The 19,941-nt window shown below is 38.9% G+C and overlaps 1 protein-coding gene across 1 annotated transcript in view; it reads right to left on the bottom strand.

Moving 5' to 3' along the window:
- Positions 1 to 12,423: 12,423 nt before the first annotated feature.
- cckbrb (cholecystokinin B receptor b) overlaps positions 12,424 to 19,941 on the bottom strand; it is a 21,558-nt gene continuing 14,040 nt past the window's right edge. The window contains exons 4-5 of the mRNA XM_065962446.1: positions 17,656 to 17,783; positions 12,424 to 14,606 (exon numbers count right to left, since the gene is read on the bottom strand). Of these exons, the coding sequence (XP_065818518.1) occupies positions 14,059 to 14,606; positions 17,656 to 17,783 (676 nt within the window). The 3' untranslated portion in view covers positions 12,424 to 14,058. The remainder of the gene's footprint in view (positions 14,607 to 17,655; positions 17,784 to 19,941) is intronic.

Raw genomic sequence — 19,941 nt, 5'->3', positions numbered from 1 at the left:
TAAACTAATGACCACTACTACACCACACAAAGACACATAACTTCAGTTACTATGAAGCAAGGATATAGTTACCTACTTACTTGTGACATTTTGATGCATTTAACTGATCCATGTTAATTATATGAGTAAAAACCTTTTTAATCAATTAAACATTGTAAATGATTGTTTACACATGAATTTATTAATTATTACATGTTGAGCAGATTAACATCATAAAGTGCATTTAGGCTCCTATACACAAGCAGTTGCCAATTCAACTGAAGTGAAAGTAATAATCTGTAAGAGTTCAAGCAGAATCAGCATCATTCAAATTGAAACGGTACCTAAAGCCTGGCTCACTCTGCAGGATCATCGGGCCGATTTGAGCTCTGATTCTTCCTTCCCAACAATCTCAGGGTCTCTCCCGACTCGAGGCTGCTCAGACCCGATTCTCTGTTCAGATTATCTCGTAGTGTGAGCGGTCCAAAGATCCAATCTTAACGTCCCCGATCTGCCCGGCGATCGTCGGGGACGCCCCGATTTATTTCAAACATGTTTGATATTTAGAATTTAAAATCTTGACGATTACGTCATGAAAGGGTCCGGCAGAAGTTGTGTGTGACTACAATATAACAAGAGACAAGGGAGGACTGTAGTCATGGCGACCAGTGGCAGGACACAACCCTGCGTTTTTGTTTTTTTTTACTTTTCAGTACAGATCATCAGTGCAGCACAAACTTGTCTCCATATATCTACGATTGTATCAACTTTTCTATATCCTACAACAACTTCCACTTCCTTCTCTTTCACCAACCGCCGTCTGTTGGAGTATTCAAATGAAACTTTATTAACAATTGTCAATGCTCCGTCCCGATTTCACTCGTACAGAGTGAGCACGTCGATCTCAAGGTCTGGAGGGCGTCGTAAACGATTCACTTGTACAGTGTGAGCTGACATGACACCCCGACTTAAACAATCTGGGGAAAATCGCAGAGTGTGAGCCAGGCTTTAGACTCAACTAACCAAAGAGATCAGAGTTTCCAAGCAACAGGACGAGAAGGAAACAAATGGTTTACACATGAGATGAACATCAAATTGTCTCTTATAGAATAAGAAAAGTGTTGCTTTGTAAGGAATGGCAGACAGAATACACTTTGTGTGTGTCAGCTGCCAAATGTTTCTTTTATATCTGAAGCCTCCCACCAGAGTGACTCTAACAAAAGATGCCATTACCCTCTTTTTATCACGGAGTAAGTTGCTAAGTTACCAAAAAACGACTGATAAAATGTTGCTTTCAGAAACAAATCTACTAATAGAAGCACTTTGTGTTTCTGTTTCTCTCATTGGTTCTCTGGTGGTCTTGTTGCCATTACGTCTGTTAACTGCAGAGGTGCTTAGTTAATCACCACAAGTTAGCTAAACAACATGTCAAATTCAAATGCTTTAAGGCCAACATGGGCAGGAGGAATGATCCCAGGGATTGTTATGTCTCTTAAAGACATTTTTAAAAACAAACTCAAGACCTACCTTTTTAGTAGAGCTTTTAACTGAATCTCATTTCATCTGGTTTTATTACATTTTGAACCTCCTGTGTTTCCTCATTTAGAATAAATGATAGTGTTTCCTCAGTACTCGTTCTTATCTAGTTATTTTTACCTTAGTTTTTGGATTGTGGGATAGGGATGGGGGAGAGAGTCATGTTGTTGCTGTTGGATTAAATGGTGATGTAAAGCACTCTAGGATACATTTGTTGTATGAAAAGTGCTGTACAAATAAAGTTTGATCGATTGCTTGATTAAAGAACCCATTCACATATCGGTATTATTTTAAGATTTTTAAAAAACATCATCAATCCTTCAAAGCAACATCTAAGCTAAAGCTCTTCCAGTCTCCTTATTAAAAGCAATGCATTTGAACAAACAGTGATACAAGAAAACACATTTCGCAACATCCTCATTTACATGTCAAGAATGGTTCAATAATGTAAATCAGGTGTTATATTGTTGGATCTTGTTCATCTCTGCTGAATGGGGTTAGCAATTTGAATCTGCCTTCTATACATGCTGCTCATATGGAGTTCACACCCTTCTCTCTGAAGGTGTGTCTTCACCCGTTGTTATGCCTATAGGTGTTGAATTATTCTGTCACTGTGCAGGTTTTCTTCTCTACAACAGTATGTGCTATGTCCAGAGTACAAGGAAGGGTTACCGGGGATGAGATTTTTCCATTAAAGGACATTTCCTGAGGGACATTACAAGGTCAAAGAGGTACACAATTGCTCACCGGCCCCTCTCAGAAGGGAATAAATCGACAGTTCAGCTCTTCTTTATTTGAATAACTGAACTTCCTCTGCACTTTTGCCAAAGTCACTAGAGGGGTCTGTGTTGGTCTGTTGCTATAGGCAACAGGATGAATTAAACCAGAGTGATATAGGCTTCTACAGCAGGGTTATACACATCTGGAAAACTACAAGGGCATACAAAATACCATCTCTGAATGACTGGATCTAATAAGCACGATGCCACACAGTATTTCAGCTTCACGTGTTTCACCAACCCAACGTACAGTTTTTACGATCAACTGCACTGTAGAGTGGCATAGTTTTTTATGACGTCCGTCTCAGGCTGACCTGGCTTCTCAGTGGAACTTACAAGCCAGCTGATCGCAGATACGCTGCAAACAGATGGCAGCGTTCGTCCAGCCGAATGAGCTAACGACAGAAATGACACTATTTTGAATGGTTTAGGGCCAAAATACATCAGTGACCTCCTGATTAATTCTGAACCATCCAGACCGCTCAGGTGGTCTGGGACAGGTCTGCTCTCTGTCCCCAGAGTCAGAACCAAACATGGAGAAGCAGCGTTCAGTTTCTATGCTCCTTATATCTGGAACAAACTCCCAGAAAACTGCAGGTCTGCTGAAACTCTCAGCTCTTTTAAATCCAGGTTGAAGACTCACCTGTTTACAGCTGCCTTTCATTAAACAACTTTAATAAGATTTTAAACTTTAACTCTGCTCTGTAACTTTTAACTCTTTTTATATCTTTATTTTATTTATTTCAATTAATTTCATTTGAATTATTTTTATTTGAACATATTTTCAGATTTAATAATTTTAGTGATTTTTTAAATGTTCTATTTTAATGTTTCTTTTCTTTCCTCTGTCTTTTTGATGTCTTGTGTGAAGCACTTTGAATTGCCTTGTTGAAATATGCAACATAAATAAACTTGCCTTGCCTATTTCACTAAAAAGTATTCATAAATCACCACGGATCACCTTCATTTTTGTGGGGATTGGAAACGGACAGTCTCTGAAAATTCATTAATCTTCTCAGTGGGATAGAAAAGTCACAGAAACACAGAAATGAGAGCATTTTTTAGATGCATCGCAAAAGAAATCTCTTTGAAATGGGGCGCCTTTGGACTAGTGGCTACTTCACTCGCCCCATGTACAGAGGCTGTAGTCCCTGAGGAGTTTTACTATCATTATTATTATTATTATTACCTGTGGCTACTTTTCCGCAATTTTACTAACACAGGTGTTACAACACATGTGTGCCAGGTAATTTCACATTCAATTTAGGTGTATTATCGGTACAACAGGGTGGGGGTAAACAGTCAATATCTTTTGACAGTAATCAGCTGATAGATGTTTGTCCTTCTAAAGCAATCTGCCAGCACAATGAAGTGAGAGCGATATTTCAGAAGGTCGTGATCTCTGCTGATGGATGCAATAGTGTTATACCGGTGTATGTGCTTACTGTGTGGGTTTGTGCTTAGGTTTGAAAATATGGATGGTTTAATGATCAAAGGAGAGATCAATATTATTTTCCTTGTATTTGGAGATTAAGAAAGCTGCTGACCAGAAGGCAGCAAATCCTACCATATACAGCTAGAAGTGTCTTATTTAGTCTTTTTAGAGTAAGCCAAAGTGTGTCTTGCTGAGAGCGAGAAAATCTTGGTTCTACACGTTGTGGGGCCAAAGAGATGTGTATCATTATTCACAGGTTGAAAACATCAAATCCCTCTAACTCCTCATTGATTTCTGGGCTAAACGCTCGTCCATTCAAAGATTAATCAGGCAGTGCTAATCCTCCTCAGAGTCATTTTATCGATAACAAGTAGTCCTTTCATCAATAACCATCCATTACACAGAGGCTTAGCATCTAAATTATATCCAGTTTGCGGTGAGTACCTCTACATGTGCTCACAGTTAGCTATTGTAATTAAAATGCTGTGAAGAGGTGCCAACAGAAAGGGAATTGTGTTTTGAAGGTCAAGCTACCCGTGTTAAATTAGCACATCTCTGCTTAGCTGGCACCATCCTTCACTGCTGTGTGTATTGGAATGCTCTTATGCTTCACTGTCCATTAAGGAAGAGTGGTTTTTACACGATATCGATTTATTAGCATTTTATGTGCCGTTGATGTTTTGAGTGGGTAAACAGGAGCGATACAAAGAGTAGCCGTAAGCTAACATGAAGTTTACTTTTGATTCCATTTAGAGCACTCTGAGCAGATCTACCGAGTAAGCAAGACAATGAGTCAGTGGAAACAGCCGAGCACTTTATAGCTTCTCCAGTTTCAGCCCGGCCTTGTGTTTTGCTCAAAGTGCTTACAGGAGCCTGCGCCGGGTTGGATCAGTTCTGACTACTTGAATGCTCTTAAACGATCAATAAAGTCGTTTTAGGGTAAGGATCTAAAGAACACAAACAGCAGGATTTAACCCCTCACATGGTTTGCATGCTGGCTAAACAATCAGCCACATTTAAAATAAATTTTGTGTGTTGCCGGCTGAATCGCAGTAGAACCTTGAAGAGGAAGAGGATAGATTTATACACTGAAAATATAAAATTGAAAGATACTTAAAGTCTTTCTATGTGATTTTTCACAATTAAATGTAATATAAATCAAGGGCAATTGAGGGCAGTTCTTGAGAGCTCTAATCAGTAGAGAAACCATCTTATAAGTCGTCGTTATCAAACAAAAACCATCGTCATTACCATCATCATCATCATCAATAATATGGAGACCATCATCATTAAGTTAGTAGGTATTCATGAAAGAGCTGGGTCTTTAGCTTTTTCTTAAAGGTGCAGAGGGACTCTGCAGATCACATGGAGTTTGGAACAGGACCCTGTTGTGAAGGTTGGATCAGCTGCCTTCCACTAGCAGAGCGTAGTGGGTGTAGACATCTAGAGAAGACAACTGAAGTGACCTCGCTGTCACAGAAAAAAACAAATGCTGTGATATGAGATTATAAAATAATTAAGTCAGGATCTTGAGAAAACAACCAGAAATGTGATGTTTCACAGGAAAATGGAATAAATAAAATGTTTGAATGCATGTCTGCTTACAGCTTAGACGTTGTGTTGTTGAACAGTTGTGTAGACAAACAAAAGAAAAACAGGGGTAACAAACCCCGGCCATTGCATATCGCACTTAAAGTACTAAGAAAACATCAAAGGAAACATAGAGAGAGGTATTTTTACACTGAGACTTTATTAGCATTAAATAACATTATACAGAGAGCAAAAGTAGAGCACTGCCAGCTGGATGGTCGCCCAGTTTGACATACACGTTTATAACAGTGTATTTGTCTCAGAGACAGTGACAGAGACTGGAAACCAAAATTTGCATCCATCAGACACAAGAATCCTCATTTTATCCAGCCCCCAGCATGTCATCTAATAGATCAAATATGCCTCCATGTTATGACCCTGGTGCCTTCTCTGATACGCACACACTTGCAGACACACTCAAACTTTTAATACTAATAATGTACAAATGCAAATACTACATCTCTCCTGTCTGCGGAGTCAGAAGCCAATGAAAAGCGACTGCAAGGACAATCTTAATAGCAATGCATCTCTGCTGTCATTTAGGAGGTAGACCTGTTGAACCTCCTGTATCAGGAACATTTAACATGACGGGGGATGGAAACTACACATTCCAGACCAGGACAAACAACCGAAGGCCTTGTTACGTCATAGCAGCACAAAAATACATCAAGTCAAGATAACAGTGTGGACAGCAGCCAAGATAACACATCAACTTCTTTTTTTTTCCAGATTGTTTTCTCAAAGTTGTTTTAAAAAAAGGTCCATGGTCACAGTTTGTGCTTAATTGTAACCATCTGAGCTGATGATATCAAGCCAACCTTGAATAAGTCAAAACCAAGAGTGGTTGCCATACCGGCTTCATCCTTTTTTCATGGATGGGGGGAAAGAAATGCAGAAGCCTTTTATCTTCAGCTCTTGTGTTGTTTCAAACAGCAGTGACTCATGTATACACAGTAATTGCATGAGGGACACATACATATACAAAGACGGATACTGTACACTCAAAAACACACTTAAGGCAATGGTGGCCTGGCAACTGTGGCTGTTGGAGTAGATCTAAATGTGCCCTCATACGCTTCTCTAACCCTTCATCCTGGTTCATCCAATATGAGCCTCCGGCCTGAACAAGCTGCTTAGAAACATGGCACACGATTACAAATAAGAGATAAAAGATGAGCTCTGTCCTTCACAGAAAATCAACATACAAGAGTTTCATACTTTTAACACCTGATTTCAGTACCACGTGCATCTTAACTGGGATACAAGGGGAGGTATGGGGGCATGAAGCAGATACAATTTACAATATGTTATTATAAAAGGCTTTTGTCTCCATATATTAGAGCTTGACATTCACAGCAAAAGATGGCTGCACTAATCCTAAACCTCACCTCAGAGACAGGAAACATCAACACTAATGAAACAGCTACCCAATTGCTTACCATAACTCTCAGTCGACAGAGTCTTTAATCTCCATCGTTATAATTCCACGATATTAGTTCAACAATCCACATGGATCATAAATTAATAAGATTGCAGACGTTATATACATCGTAATCATCCTGGCTTCTTCAAAACATTTAAAAACAACTCTCTTTGCAGCGTGCATGTATCTGCACTAGAACTGTCCTCTTAAGTGTTGGTTGTGAATTTGATTAAAATAATGTGTGCCTAGTTTATAGGATTCTTCATGGTTTAGCTCCCCCTCCTCTGTCTGCTTTTGTTCACTTTCAAACTGCCACAAACAGGACCAGGAACACTAAAGGGTGCAGCTAGGAGGGACAGCACAATCCCGTTCAGGAAAACCACATTCAGCCAGGGTTTCTTTTCCTTCAGGGCATCACATCAGTGGAATTTAATACCGCAATCAATTAGAGAGTGAACATCCTATCATTCATTTAAATAATATAAATCAAATAATATAAATCAAGTATATCCTCTGAAAATAACTCAGTGAGTCATGACTGTCTACAATGGGTGTAACACCCGAGTCCCACTGTCTGTGATGTTTTCAGAGTTTTCAGAGTCCTATCTTCAGTTTGTTTACATCGCCCGGACGGCCGGCTGACTCCTCCCCTCGTGTATAAAAGTTGTTTAATTGAGGGACTAGAGAAAAGAAGAATAACATACTGTACTCACTGCTTAACTGTGTTTCTAGATCACGCTCATTTCAGGTAAATTTACATGCAGTGTGAAGATACCAGCATAATAAAGATCGCTAGCATTAGCATGCTAACACAACAATGCAGCGTGAGTTGTTTTGGTTTCATGCTGGTGCTCAAGGGCGACATCTGCTGGATCAAAAAATCACATATTAAGCCTTTAACTGTTTCATGTATTTCATGATTATTTGTATTGTTATTCAAATTGTATTGTATGTTTTTTTTTTTTGCTATACTAATAAACCTGTGTTAATGGTTTTATATTTAATTCCATGCCAAAGAACATCCCGCCAAAGGGATTGCCGATGACAATTAACCTTTGGGCTAACTCGGGTACATTTACATAAAAGGCTGAATGTTGATACGCTGTCCCTCTTCAAGTAAATCAATAAAACTGTGATTTGTAACAGTGTGGGATGATAGAGTAAATACTTCTTCCTGCCTATAAGGGAGTTAAAATGAATCGCTTTCATCAGGATTTGCTGGAGGTTATAAGAGGGTTAATCCAAATATAAAGAGGGCAATGTACGGTCGGATAAAAACTAAAATTATAAATGTATTGTTATTCTTTATAAGTTACTTTATAATAAAATAAGACCTCCCCAAATGCTGAAAGTATTACAAACAATTAAAAAATGTTGCAATTAAGGAGACAATCAAGCTTTTATGTGTCTGTCATGTTACCACCACTGAGCCGATTTGTCATCAATGCACCTGGGTGTGATACCAGCTCAGGCAAATTTGCTCCTCTAATACCGGCTTTACTCAAAATAAACGATGATGACGCTTGCCCAAACTTGCCAAGCCCCTTCCCCCCCCTGAGACGTCCTCCGCAGCACCTGTTGACTGTGTCCTTATCATCCACCAGCAGAACGCCCTCTGAGCACACCTGCATCATGTGTTGGTGACATTTTCTGTGAAGGATTATAGGACTAACTTATTGAAACAAATATTCACACATTTTATTTGGATGAACTGTCTTCTCATTAGATCCCAACAGCTGTGAGACCTCCAGCAAATTCCAACCGGAGGTATATCGCCAAGTTATGGGCCATCATAATGCTAAAGGGGAGGGAAGAAGAAATGTCAATGTTGGTACAAAAAAAGCTAGAACATGGAGAGGGCAGGTTGTCAGAAGGGGTGGGAGTGGATTGGGATCATTAAACAGCTTTGTTGTCTTAATGAAGTGGGGGAGGGTATCAGCAGGGGCATGATAATCACCAGGATGAGTGAGGGCTTGTCAGTCTGTAAAGGCCACCTCATTGTCTAGCCTGAACATGATCGATTGTTCAGGTGAAAATGAGACAAGTCCCCTGATAGCAATCAGTCAAAAGTATGCACAATGTGAGGCAGAATACGGTTCACCTATTTGCCTATCTAAGGTTGATAAGCTCAGTATGAAGGGATGTTCAGAAATTCAATCAACCCAACAAAAAACTTTTTTTTCAATGAAAGTGTAAGTTTTACTTTGATAGCGTTTGAGATATCTCACTTGTCTGTGGTATTTCTGCTTGTATTGCAAGGTGTGAACCATAGACTGTATAAAACCTGGACTTAGTCTCAGTGACGTCATCCCCCATTGGCTTCTGAAGCGACTTTCTGAAGCCTTATGTTGACAGTTGGCCATATTGGAAAAGTTATCCTCACCTAACTTTCAATCCATTTTTAATGACAAAGACGTGGAGCAGAAGCAGGCGTTATGTGATTTTTTGATCCAGCAGATGTCGCCCTTGAGCATGAAACCAAAACAACTGGCGCTGCATTGTTGTGTTAGCATGCTAATGCTAGCGATCTTTATTATGCTGGTATCTTCACACTGCATGTAAATTTACCTGAAATGAGCGTGATCTAGAAACACAGTTAAGCAGTGAGTACAGTATGTTATTCTTCTTTTCTCTAGTCCCTCAATTAAACAACTTTTATACACGAGGGGAGGAGTCAGCCGGCCGTCCGGGCGATGTAAACAAAGTGAAGATAGGACTCTGAAAACTCTGAAAACATCACAGACAGTGGGACTCGGGTGTTACACCCATTGTAGACAGTCATGACTCACAGAGTTATTTTCAGAGGAGATACTTGATTTCTACATTTAAGTGTGAAAGATTGCATATAAAGACTTTAAGCTTCCTGGTAAAAAGCTACAATGCACCCCCACCTGTCACTCAAACATTGCCTCTTGTAGGCAGTGTTACAAACTTGAAACACAATATTGACTTTTAATGATCTGATGAAGTCATGGCTAATGTTTGCAAACTATTCGAAAACGTTTGTGCTCAACGATTAATTTCTTCTTCACTGCAACTTTTTTGCTCTGTTTTTTTCACCCCACATCTGCTGAGGAATAATCTTCAACAGTTAAATTCATATTTATGTTTAACAGCTATTGGCCAGTCTTCTCTATCCTCTCGTATGTGCTCAGCAGGTATTTATAGTGGTTTTATTTGAAGCTGATTGGTTAGAGGGAGTTTTTAGGTTTAAAAAAACAAAACTATGACGCATTTAGTCAAAAACATTGTCTGGAACTGCAGAGGTGGGTGACAATTACATGTTTATTGATAACTATGATTTGCCGGTTCATAGTAGACATATTGGCTGAGTCTCTTTATTCATTAAAAACAGTATTGACTAGGGAATTTTTGAACTTGTGCCTTGGGATTATATAATAAATGTTCTGCTATCATTACTGATTGAAGCATACATGTTACATTTAATATGAAGCGTGTGAGCAGTGATCACTGATCTGACATTTTTAATTTGAGAACATTTACATTAACTTTTAGACATAAGTGGACTGCTAATTAAAAAGCCAACATCTACCTTCTGCATATCTGTAACCAAAGTTATTTCTATACTGAGCTGTATCTTCAAATGCAAATACTAATTTTCTGGTTTGGTATCTGTATCATTTATTGTGAGCAAGTGTATGATTAAGAGTTTATGCTGGAGTCCGCTGTGTGTGTATGTGTGAGTGTTTGCTGCAACTGGATGAGTTGGGGATGATTGGGGGAGCTAGTCAAATCAAAGTGCCTTAGTCATGCCGCAGGGAAATCAGCTGCTCACAAATCACTCCAAGGGCCGCTCATAAACAACAACCCATGCGGCTGCGGCACAGAATTTCTCTATGTGGGAAAAAAAATCTTGGAAGAAGACCCATAAACCCTGCTGTTTACTGCAGGAAAGATCATTTGATCATTAAAGCAATGTCTGCTTTTATTTCAGCACTGTTAGCTCAGAGAATAAACTTTAACTAAGTTGCCTTTTGATTCTGCAGTCTTTGAATATTCATTTCTTTTGTGCTCATGTCATTAGTTTTGTTTTTACATCACACAGATTGAGGTATGAGCTCGATAAACTTTTTGTCTTACTCCTGCAGTAATGCATCACTTTGAATTATAGTTTAAACATTTGGGGATCAGCTTTTCAAAATGAAACCTGCAAAGCTCGAGGCCAACCCAGAATCTTCCCAAAAAAGAAAAAGTTCACAAAGGCGAGCTCATACATCAATTAGCTGTGAGACTGACAGCGTTGTGCTTTGCTGCACTCGGTGAAATATGCTCAGCCGTTCAGCCTGGCAGGGTTTTAAGGTTGTAACACAATTAGTGCCATGTGAGCAAGGGAGCTGGAGTCAGGCAAGGTCTGACAAACAGAGACCTCTGAAACCTCTGGAACCGAGCTGCCATTTTTCTGCCTGCAGGTAAAATCAACAGAGACCACAATTCACTGAACAGTCACTGAACTTTTCCTGTAAACTTCTGCCTCCTTTAACGTCATCAAAAGGCTTCTGTGAACTTTCACACTGTCAAACAATATGTATAACAAATATAACATGGGGCTGCAATACACCAATGCTGCGTCAAGTGTGCTAGAAGAAGAAATATGACAAGAAACACTTACTGTCTGTACTACTGTAAAACAGAACTAACATACAATTGTGACTCTCTGTTTAAGCCTTAACTCATATTTAAAGGCTTTATATGCGGCAGATGTCGCCCTTGAGCTCCAGCATGAAACCAAAACAACTGGCGCTGCATTGTTGTGTTAGCATGCTAATGCTAGCGATCTTTATTATGCTGGTATCTTCACACTGCATGTAAATTTACCTGAAATGAGCGTGATCTAGAAACACAGTTAAGCAGTGAGTACAGTATGTTATTCTTCTTTTCTCTAGTCCCTCAATTAAACAACTTTTATACACGAGGGGAGGAGTCAGCCGGCCGTCTGGGCGATGTAAACAAAGTGAAGATAGGACTCTGAAAACTCTGAAAACATCACAGACAGTGGGACTCGGGTGTTACACCCATTGTAGACAGTCATGACTCACAGAGTTATTTTCAGAGGAGATACTTGATTTATATTATATTTAAGTGTGAAAAATCACAAATATAAAGCCTTTAAAGTCAGATTGAGAAATGATTCTGTTGGCAATTTTTTTTTTTAAATAATTTGTTATTGTCATCATAAAGCACAGAGACATAAGTTAACACAGTAGTGTGAGTAGTTTTTCCAGTAATTAATCTGCAACATATTAACAATTACCCATCCAAAACTTTTAGTCAGCTCTCTAAGCACAATTTATTTTTTGGTTTATGTTATCACCAGTTGAATGTTGTATATAACTGACAAGTTTTAAACTGTTTCCTGTTGTACACTTCACTTAAACACAAACCAGGTTGTCTTGAGTTTTGTACAGTGTTGGAAGTTAGAATCCATCCTTAAGGCCACTAGTTTTGGGGTTGGTAAACTTGACAGGTTATGTGCAGGACAAAAGACTGTTTCTGACTTGACTCAGCAAACAAGGCGGTCGACTTGTGTAATCGCTGTAAGACAATGGCAGATGGGAATATGATAGTGTAGAAACTGCTAAATAGTCTCTAAAATAACACAAATTCCGCCTACATATGCTGCTGTTTGTACCTGGAACAGAACTAGAACATTGCAGCAAGACTTGAGGTAAAGAAAAACTTTATTAACAAGGCTTGTGGTCTTCACCAGGGTCATCTCATTTTGTTAATAAAAGTTGATCTTCATTTCTCCTCTTCAATTTCCTTCATTTTCAACTCTTCAAGCACCTTGGTAGTTGGTGAAGAAGTTTTCCCACCCTGCTTTAATAAGAGTGCAGCATACATTGAATAGCTGTCTCTAAAGGCTCTAAAACACAAATATGGCTAACATTCTTTTTACAACAACAACAGCAACAACAACACAAGGCTTCACTGCTTCCTGTCTTAACTGTTCATACCAAATAAGTGTTTTTTTTAATGCAAACTGTAGTACATGCACAAGTAGCAACTCACTTTTTTATCACTTCCAATCCGAATTGGAAATTCCCATTTCTGAGGAAGATTTGTTGAGAAGATCTTTAAAATCCACTTCTACTGTAAACCCCTCATGTAACTATTTCTCTGTCGTATCGGTGCCTGTGATGAATGAGGCTAATCAGCAGTAGCATATATTGTATTTTAGAACCAGGCACTTAGTACACAAGGCAGTTGCATAACTATAATTCACACAGATTAACAAACTCACAGCAAAATATAAAACACATTTTCAAATTACATCCGCAAGTGTCCCTTTTTTTTAAGCTACATAATATCTGCAAGGTTGTTTTAACTTTGCATATCACCCAGCCCACCAATTACACACACACACAAACACACACACACAAACACACACACACAAACAGACCACACACATATGAAGGACAAAAAATGACTAAAGTATAGATAAATCTATAAATGCTGAAAACAATACATCAATGAATAAATAATAAATACACTTTGTTAATGAAAAAGTCTATTTATATATTTTTACATGTATTTATTCATTTATTAGCGTATTTCTACAGTTATATATGTATCAATGAATACATTTCCACATTAATTGAGTTATTAATTTATTTCCGTATTTTTACATTTACACATCTATTTATTTCTGTGTCCAGGTCGTAAGAGGAAAAGTATTTATGTAAATTTGCTTCTGTCTGTTTTTCAAAATTGACCAATCCTACTTCAGTAATGTTAGGACGGCCCACTTAATTTACATATTTACTTTTCCTTGCACAACATGGACACAGAAATACACAAATAAATATATGAATATATTTATTTATATATTAATTTTTATATGAATTGTTGCATTTATTTATATATATATATATATATATTTATTTATATATTTATTGATGCATTTATTTAATTATTCATTTATTTATACATTATTGTATGCATTTCTCCCAACATTTATTTCTTTATTCATTTATTTATTTATACTTTAGTCATTTTTTGTCCCTCATACACACACACATGCACGCTCCACAACAATACTACTGTGTGGTTTTTTTTAATGTTTTTTTTTCTTTTCAGTAAAGCTATGGAGGTATTTACACTGTAAGATTTCATTAAAACATCCCTACATCATTTACTCACAGTTAAGGTTGAAGCTTCTATACTGCTACAATACACGGCCTGTCATTCCACTCCCACCACGCTGTTCTTTTTGAGTCAGCCTAAAGACGAAGGATGTGGGGAGCCTTGTTGCCGTAGTAACTGCCTCTCCAGGATCACGTCAGCATCCATTGGCCTCAGCAGGTTCCCATGGTGCTGACTGTTGTGTAACTGAACTTGGATATGGACGCTCCTGTTGCCATCACTTCTTCCTCGTTGTCCCGCAACCCGCGGCCGCGGCCGCGACGATGACGGCAGGGCACAGAGCAGCACGAGAAGGTGGCGAGCAGAGCTTTGCGGAAACGTGTGTTCATGAAGCAGTATATGATGGGGTTGACGCAAGCCGAGGTGTAGCACAGCAGATGGATGAAAGCGATGGGCGCCCCCGAGAGGGCGTGTTTGGCGGAGAGGTCGTCGAAAGCCCGCCAGGTGTTGGCGCAGTACAGAGGCATCCAGCAGAGGAAGAAGAGGACTACAATGACCACCAGCATGCGGATGACGCGCTTCTTGGCCTCCAGCTTGGCTTCGGACGTGTTGCTGCGCGGTCTCTCGGCCTTCTTTGACCTGACTGGCGCCGCCATGCTGGACATCTCCATGGAGTGCGGGGAGTGGACGGCATTAACGTAGCAACCGTCTCCATCATCACTCCCAGTAGACACGGTGGAGGTCAGGCCGTTTTTTACATCTGTAAGGTAGAAGGTCGAGCAAAAGTTAAAGAGAGGAGAGTTTCAGTGGTTTGTATCACGTTTTAAAATCTCCTGTGAGGAATATTTATCTGGTTATGATAGACAGGAACTGATGTTTAACCTCTATAGCAGTGATTCCCAAAGTTGGGGTCGGGACCCCCTGGGGGGTCGCAAGACACTGAGAAGGGGGTCGTGAGAATTCTTCCAAACATATCAAAATTTAGAATTACTTAAAATTGCATATTTTACCCATTATTGTCAAAACATATGAAAAAAAAAAAAAAGATCAAGAGATTAATTCTTCTACCGTTACAAAAATAATACTACAGTGTTCAGGCTGTTCTTTTGTGTCGTTCTTATTCCTGTGTTTGGATCGTGTACCCAGCTGTGCACAACGGTAAATGTTTTAACCACCTCCATGGACAGAGGGGGTCCCCAGTCTCTAGCACCTTATTTTTGGGGGTCATGGGCTGAAAAGTTTGGGAACCCCTGTCTCTATAGGACCTACAAAAGCAAACCAGACCATCAGCGAAAAACACAGATCATTTCCATACAGTATTTGTTCATGGCTGTAACCACAGGGGGGGTAGGTGTCAGGCTAAGGGAGTTGTGGGCGGCAGTAGCTCAGACCAAATGGAAGTTGGTCTGGTAGCTGGAGAGGTGCCAGATCACTTCCTGAGCACTGCCGAGGTGCCCTTGAGCAAGGCACAAATCAACTTTATGTACTCTGTTTCCTGGGATAACAAGTGATTACTGGTTGTGGTCCACAGATTTGTAAAAACAACATAGAAATAGACCAAAATGATCTCATTAGTGTGCAATGGCAGTTTGGCATGTTTTGATCTCGGTAAGTGACCCCCCCCATTTGTTTTGTTTTTCTAAATTGGCAGAAAATTATCCTTAGTTATCACAAGACAACAAGTTTGAAGCTTGATCCAAAGACGACAAGCTTTGTTATCTCAAGGTAAGGAGGTAAACAGATCTGTTATGATGGGAAAACCAGATTTGTTATCTGGAGATGATAACCTGAAAAAATAAATTCAGATTCTTGATAAATAATCCCTCGTTATTGCCGAAGAAAGGAGTAAATGAGAACAGAAGATTGTACTCAAAAAACTACAAGTACTGAGAATCATTGCAAAAGAAATAGCCGTTGATAAACACTGATCACATGATGCTCAATGACCAACACGTTGTTTTCAAAGAGAGAAACTTGTAACATTTTTAAATTACTCATATATACTGTATTCGACCTAAGTCTAAATAAATGGCCAGTGAAGCCGTACTTCAGCCAATTTCTAATAGTTACCAAATAATCCAGAGCACCACAGTGCAAAGCTAACACACTCACCCAGGGGTCCCCAAACTTTTTTATTTCAAGGCCTCATAACTTAGCCTTTCCCTGATTGGGGCCCAGAGTCTGTATGTAACAGAAAATAACATGTGCAGGCTTGACTACCGGTATTATTGTGGAGATGGATTTCATCCCAAGAGATTGGTTTGGCTGAACTTGGTGTACAAATGTAGTTTGCAGAGCTAACAGTCACCGCCTCTTGACAGATGAGACAAAGAGCCTTTTTTTGGCACTGAACAAAAAAGAAATCATTAGTCCACTGTTGGTTAAATACCCTGAATTCTGAATCAAATTTTCCATTCCCTAACCTTTTTGCAATTTTTTTCAGGTCAAATGTCACGTTCTGTGCGTGTGTGAAAGAGTTTATAATGATAAAAGTTCACAGCTAAAGAACATTTTATTTGAAATGCTAAACTTTTATAGGCCTATGACAAAAAAATATAGGCCGTAGTTTGGGGACCCCTGCATTAACCCAATGATAGGCTTTGTTTAGAGTGAGTGCTCTTTAAAGTGAAGCAGCACATCTGAACAGAAAACGGAGTGAATACTAATCTACTGATCGTCAATCAGGGGATTTTTTTTAATTAAACAGAAAAAAAAATAGTCCACTTTTCATCCACAAAATAAACAGTAGAAAGAGCCCTAAGGCTCGATACAGCATATCGAGGAAAGATATAAAGGTATACAGAATTTGCCAACCTGGAAATACAACACATTTGCACAATGGTTATCAAAGAGGTTACTTTTTTTATCTGTCTTAATTTGACATTTTTTTCACCCCGTGCTCTGTGTAATCTCTCTTTTAGACGAGCTTTTCTCTCTGAGAGCAAACAGATGGTGATGCCCAGGACTGCAAACTGCCAGCCAATCCCGTCCTCTAATGGAGCATCAGCAAACACATTATGTACTGCTGTCGTACCCAGACACTCTCACATGGTCACAAAAGGTTATGTTTCACTTAACCTGCACACATTACAATGATTGTAGCATTAATGAAAATGTCTTCTTTTTTAATAAAAGTCCTCTTCATTTGCATAAATCATGCAAAAACCATTAGAGCCTCCCTCACGGGTATGGACAGAGTATGACTTTTATCGAGAATTACATTTTGACTAACAATTAAATGACACTACCATCAAACATTGAACTCAGCCTCAAGAGAATATTTTTTTTCTACTTATGTTATTTCCACACAATCAGAATAACAAACCACAAATGTCAATGACAAAATTAAGAAGAAAAAAAAAGCAAAGTCCGGCTTGTTTTATTTGTTAAGTTCAGTTTCATCAGTGATTTAAGTTTAAGCAGTGAGTACAGTATGTTATTCTTCTTTTCTCTAGTCCCTCAATTAAACAACTTTTATACACGAGGGGAGGAGTCAGCCGGCTGTCCTGGCGATGTAAACAAAGTGAAGATAGGACTCTGAAAACTCTGAAAACATCACAGACAGTGGGACTCGGGTGTTACACCCATTGTAGACAGTCATGACTCACAGAGTTATTTTCAGAGGATATACTTGATTTCTACATTTAAGTATGAAATTAGCATGCTAACACAACAATGCAGCGCCAGTTGTTTTGGTTTCATGCTGGTGCTCAAGGGCGACATCTGCTGGATCAAAAAATCACATATAAAGCCTTTAAGATGCATGATAATTTTAAAGGAAAGGTCAGAGTGTCACCCAAAGGCCTCACCAGTCGAGTCTTTCTTGTGTCCCATCTCAAACTGGATGCCTCTGTAGAGTTCTCTGGAGATGAGTCCATAGGCCACGATCATCACGACCCCTGGGATAGCAAACAGCACGAGCAGTAGCAAAATGTACCTTAAAGACACAAGAGAGAGATAATAAATGTAATGTCCATGTAGAAAAACAAAAGGTGAAGGCAGTCGTCTAGTTCCACTCTGTGTACACATTTTCTAATTTCCTTTGTTAAAAATAATACAGTAAATAGTATTTCATTAAAAAAAAAAAACATTAATATCTCAATTTACTATTTCATTGAGCAATATTTTCTGAGGATACTTCCACAGTCCTCGAGGACTCTTCAAACAATATCATACCATATCTTACCTGCTTCAACACTTGGAATTTGTGGAGGGAACTAACGGGTCCACAGTAACAACATCACAGTGCTGATTTTTAAAAAGTAAAAAGTTCAAGCTTATAAAATTCTAATTTTTTTATTAAAGGTCAGATTGATCGATTCTGATGCATTCCAGACGCTGATCAGCATGTGCAAAACAACCTCGAGCAGACGTGTCACTCATGTTGACACTTTTAATCTTGAATGGATAATAGGGATGAATAAATAACATTCAGATTATCGGCAATGTGGACAAGAATGTCGCAACACTTCTCTTTCCAAAGTCTGGCCCTGCCTTCACAGGTCCTTCATTTCTAAAGTAGAATCTCTTAAAAGAAGTTTTTTCATAGATTACATTTTATTATACCTCAGTTAATTCCGACCAAGCAATCTGATTGGACAAGTGGCTTTCCATGAGTGACGATATAGGAGATCATCACTGGGACTTTTTACTATATGTATCACTCCTCCTAAGCCAGGAATCCAGAATGCTTTAAACTGACATTTACAGCATTCAGCATTCATCGATCGCTATTAACACACAATTAAAGGTTCATACCACAAAGTAACTGTTCTGTGGTAACCATGGACACAAACAGAGTAGCAAGAGTGCAATGGAATAACAGGGATACATAACTTTGGTTACAGCAGCAAGGGCCACATTCATGTAATTCTCACAGCCAGAGGGCTAGATTGTAGGATACTCTTAGGTGGATTCATAATTCTACCAAAGGAAGGAATACGTAGCTACTACTGATTTTAAATTAAGACCGGTCAAGACCACCACCGATGCTTCTTTCTAAAAGAACAAATCACTTCAGTTCATTTGTAGTTTGATTTTTATCTCCAGGTTATGGCCACCACCTTCAGATTTTGTCATGTTTTCTTCATGTTTCCAATTCACTGATATGTAAAAATTGACCCAAGGGCCACTTTTAGGCTTGAGGGGGGGGGGGGGCGCATGTGGCACCCGGGGCGCATGTGGCACCTGGGCCGCAAGTTGCCCACTCCTGGAAAATAATGTTTCGGTTGCTTGGCAACAGTCTAGTTGCAGTTCAATTGTGGATCTATAGTTGAGCTGGAGAAGCTTAAAAAAATAATCGACTGAATCACAGCAGTGCTGATACGAGTGACAGGAGTGTAACAATCACAAACTACCTCATGCTCAGTTTGCAAATATTACAATCACTTTTTGCACAGTTTAAATTTTCTATTTGCACTCTACTACCTTCAAATTGCCTTATTTTTTGTATATTTGTATATATTATTATTGTTTTTATTATTATTATTTTTATTTGGCTATGTTTAATTTTAATATTTTATTGTTGGCATTTATTGTAGACAGCAAATAAATAAATTCATCGTACAGAGAAACATGTTTCCTACTGCGCGCATGACAATAAACATTTTGAATCTTGAATCTGATATCCAGTACAACATCACTCCCTCTCGTGTGATACTGCTTAATTATTCCCTTCGCTGCTGGGAGGTTAATGTTGTCGTCAAATGTTGATAAAAACTTGTTCTGTGAATCAACATCAAATGGAAACACATCTGAGTCGAGTGCGTGGTCTAGTTTGCATGCACAGATTATTACAGCAGTAAGCAAACCTTCAATAGATAAAGACCCAAATAACAAAAAGTGCTGAAATACACACTGACACAGAAAACTAATGCTGGAGTGTAAAAATACACACAGAGTGACCTTAAACAACCTCGCAGAATGTTCTCTAACAAAACACACAGAAACATCCATCCTGTCTCTTCCTCCAATAATGTTTCAACACCCCCCCCCCCCCCCCCCCATGAGATATACTATATGAAACAGACTCCAAGTCCAAACATGGAAATAAATGAGATGCTTAAGTGTAGCCTTACCAAAGGTCAGACTCAGTT

This window comes from Labrus bergylta, chromosome 13, assembly GCF_963930695.1.
Source record: "Labrus bergylta chromosome 13, fLabBer1.1, whole genome shotgun sequence".
NCBI lineage: Eukaryota > Metazoa > Chordata > Actinopteri > Labriformes > Labridae > Labrus > Labrus bergylta.
The sequence above is the reverse complement of the archived record's forward strand: the minus strand, read 5'-3'. Positions and strand labels throughout refer to the sequence as shown.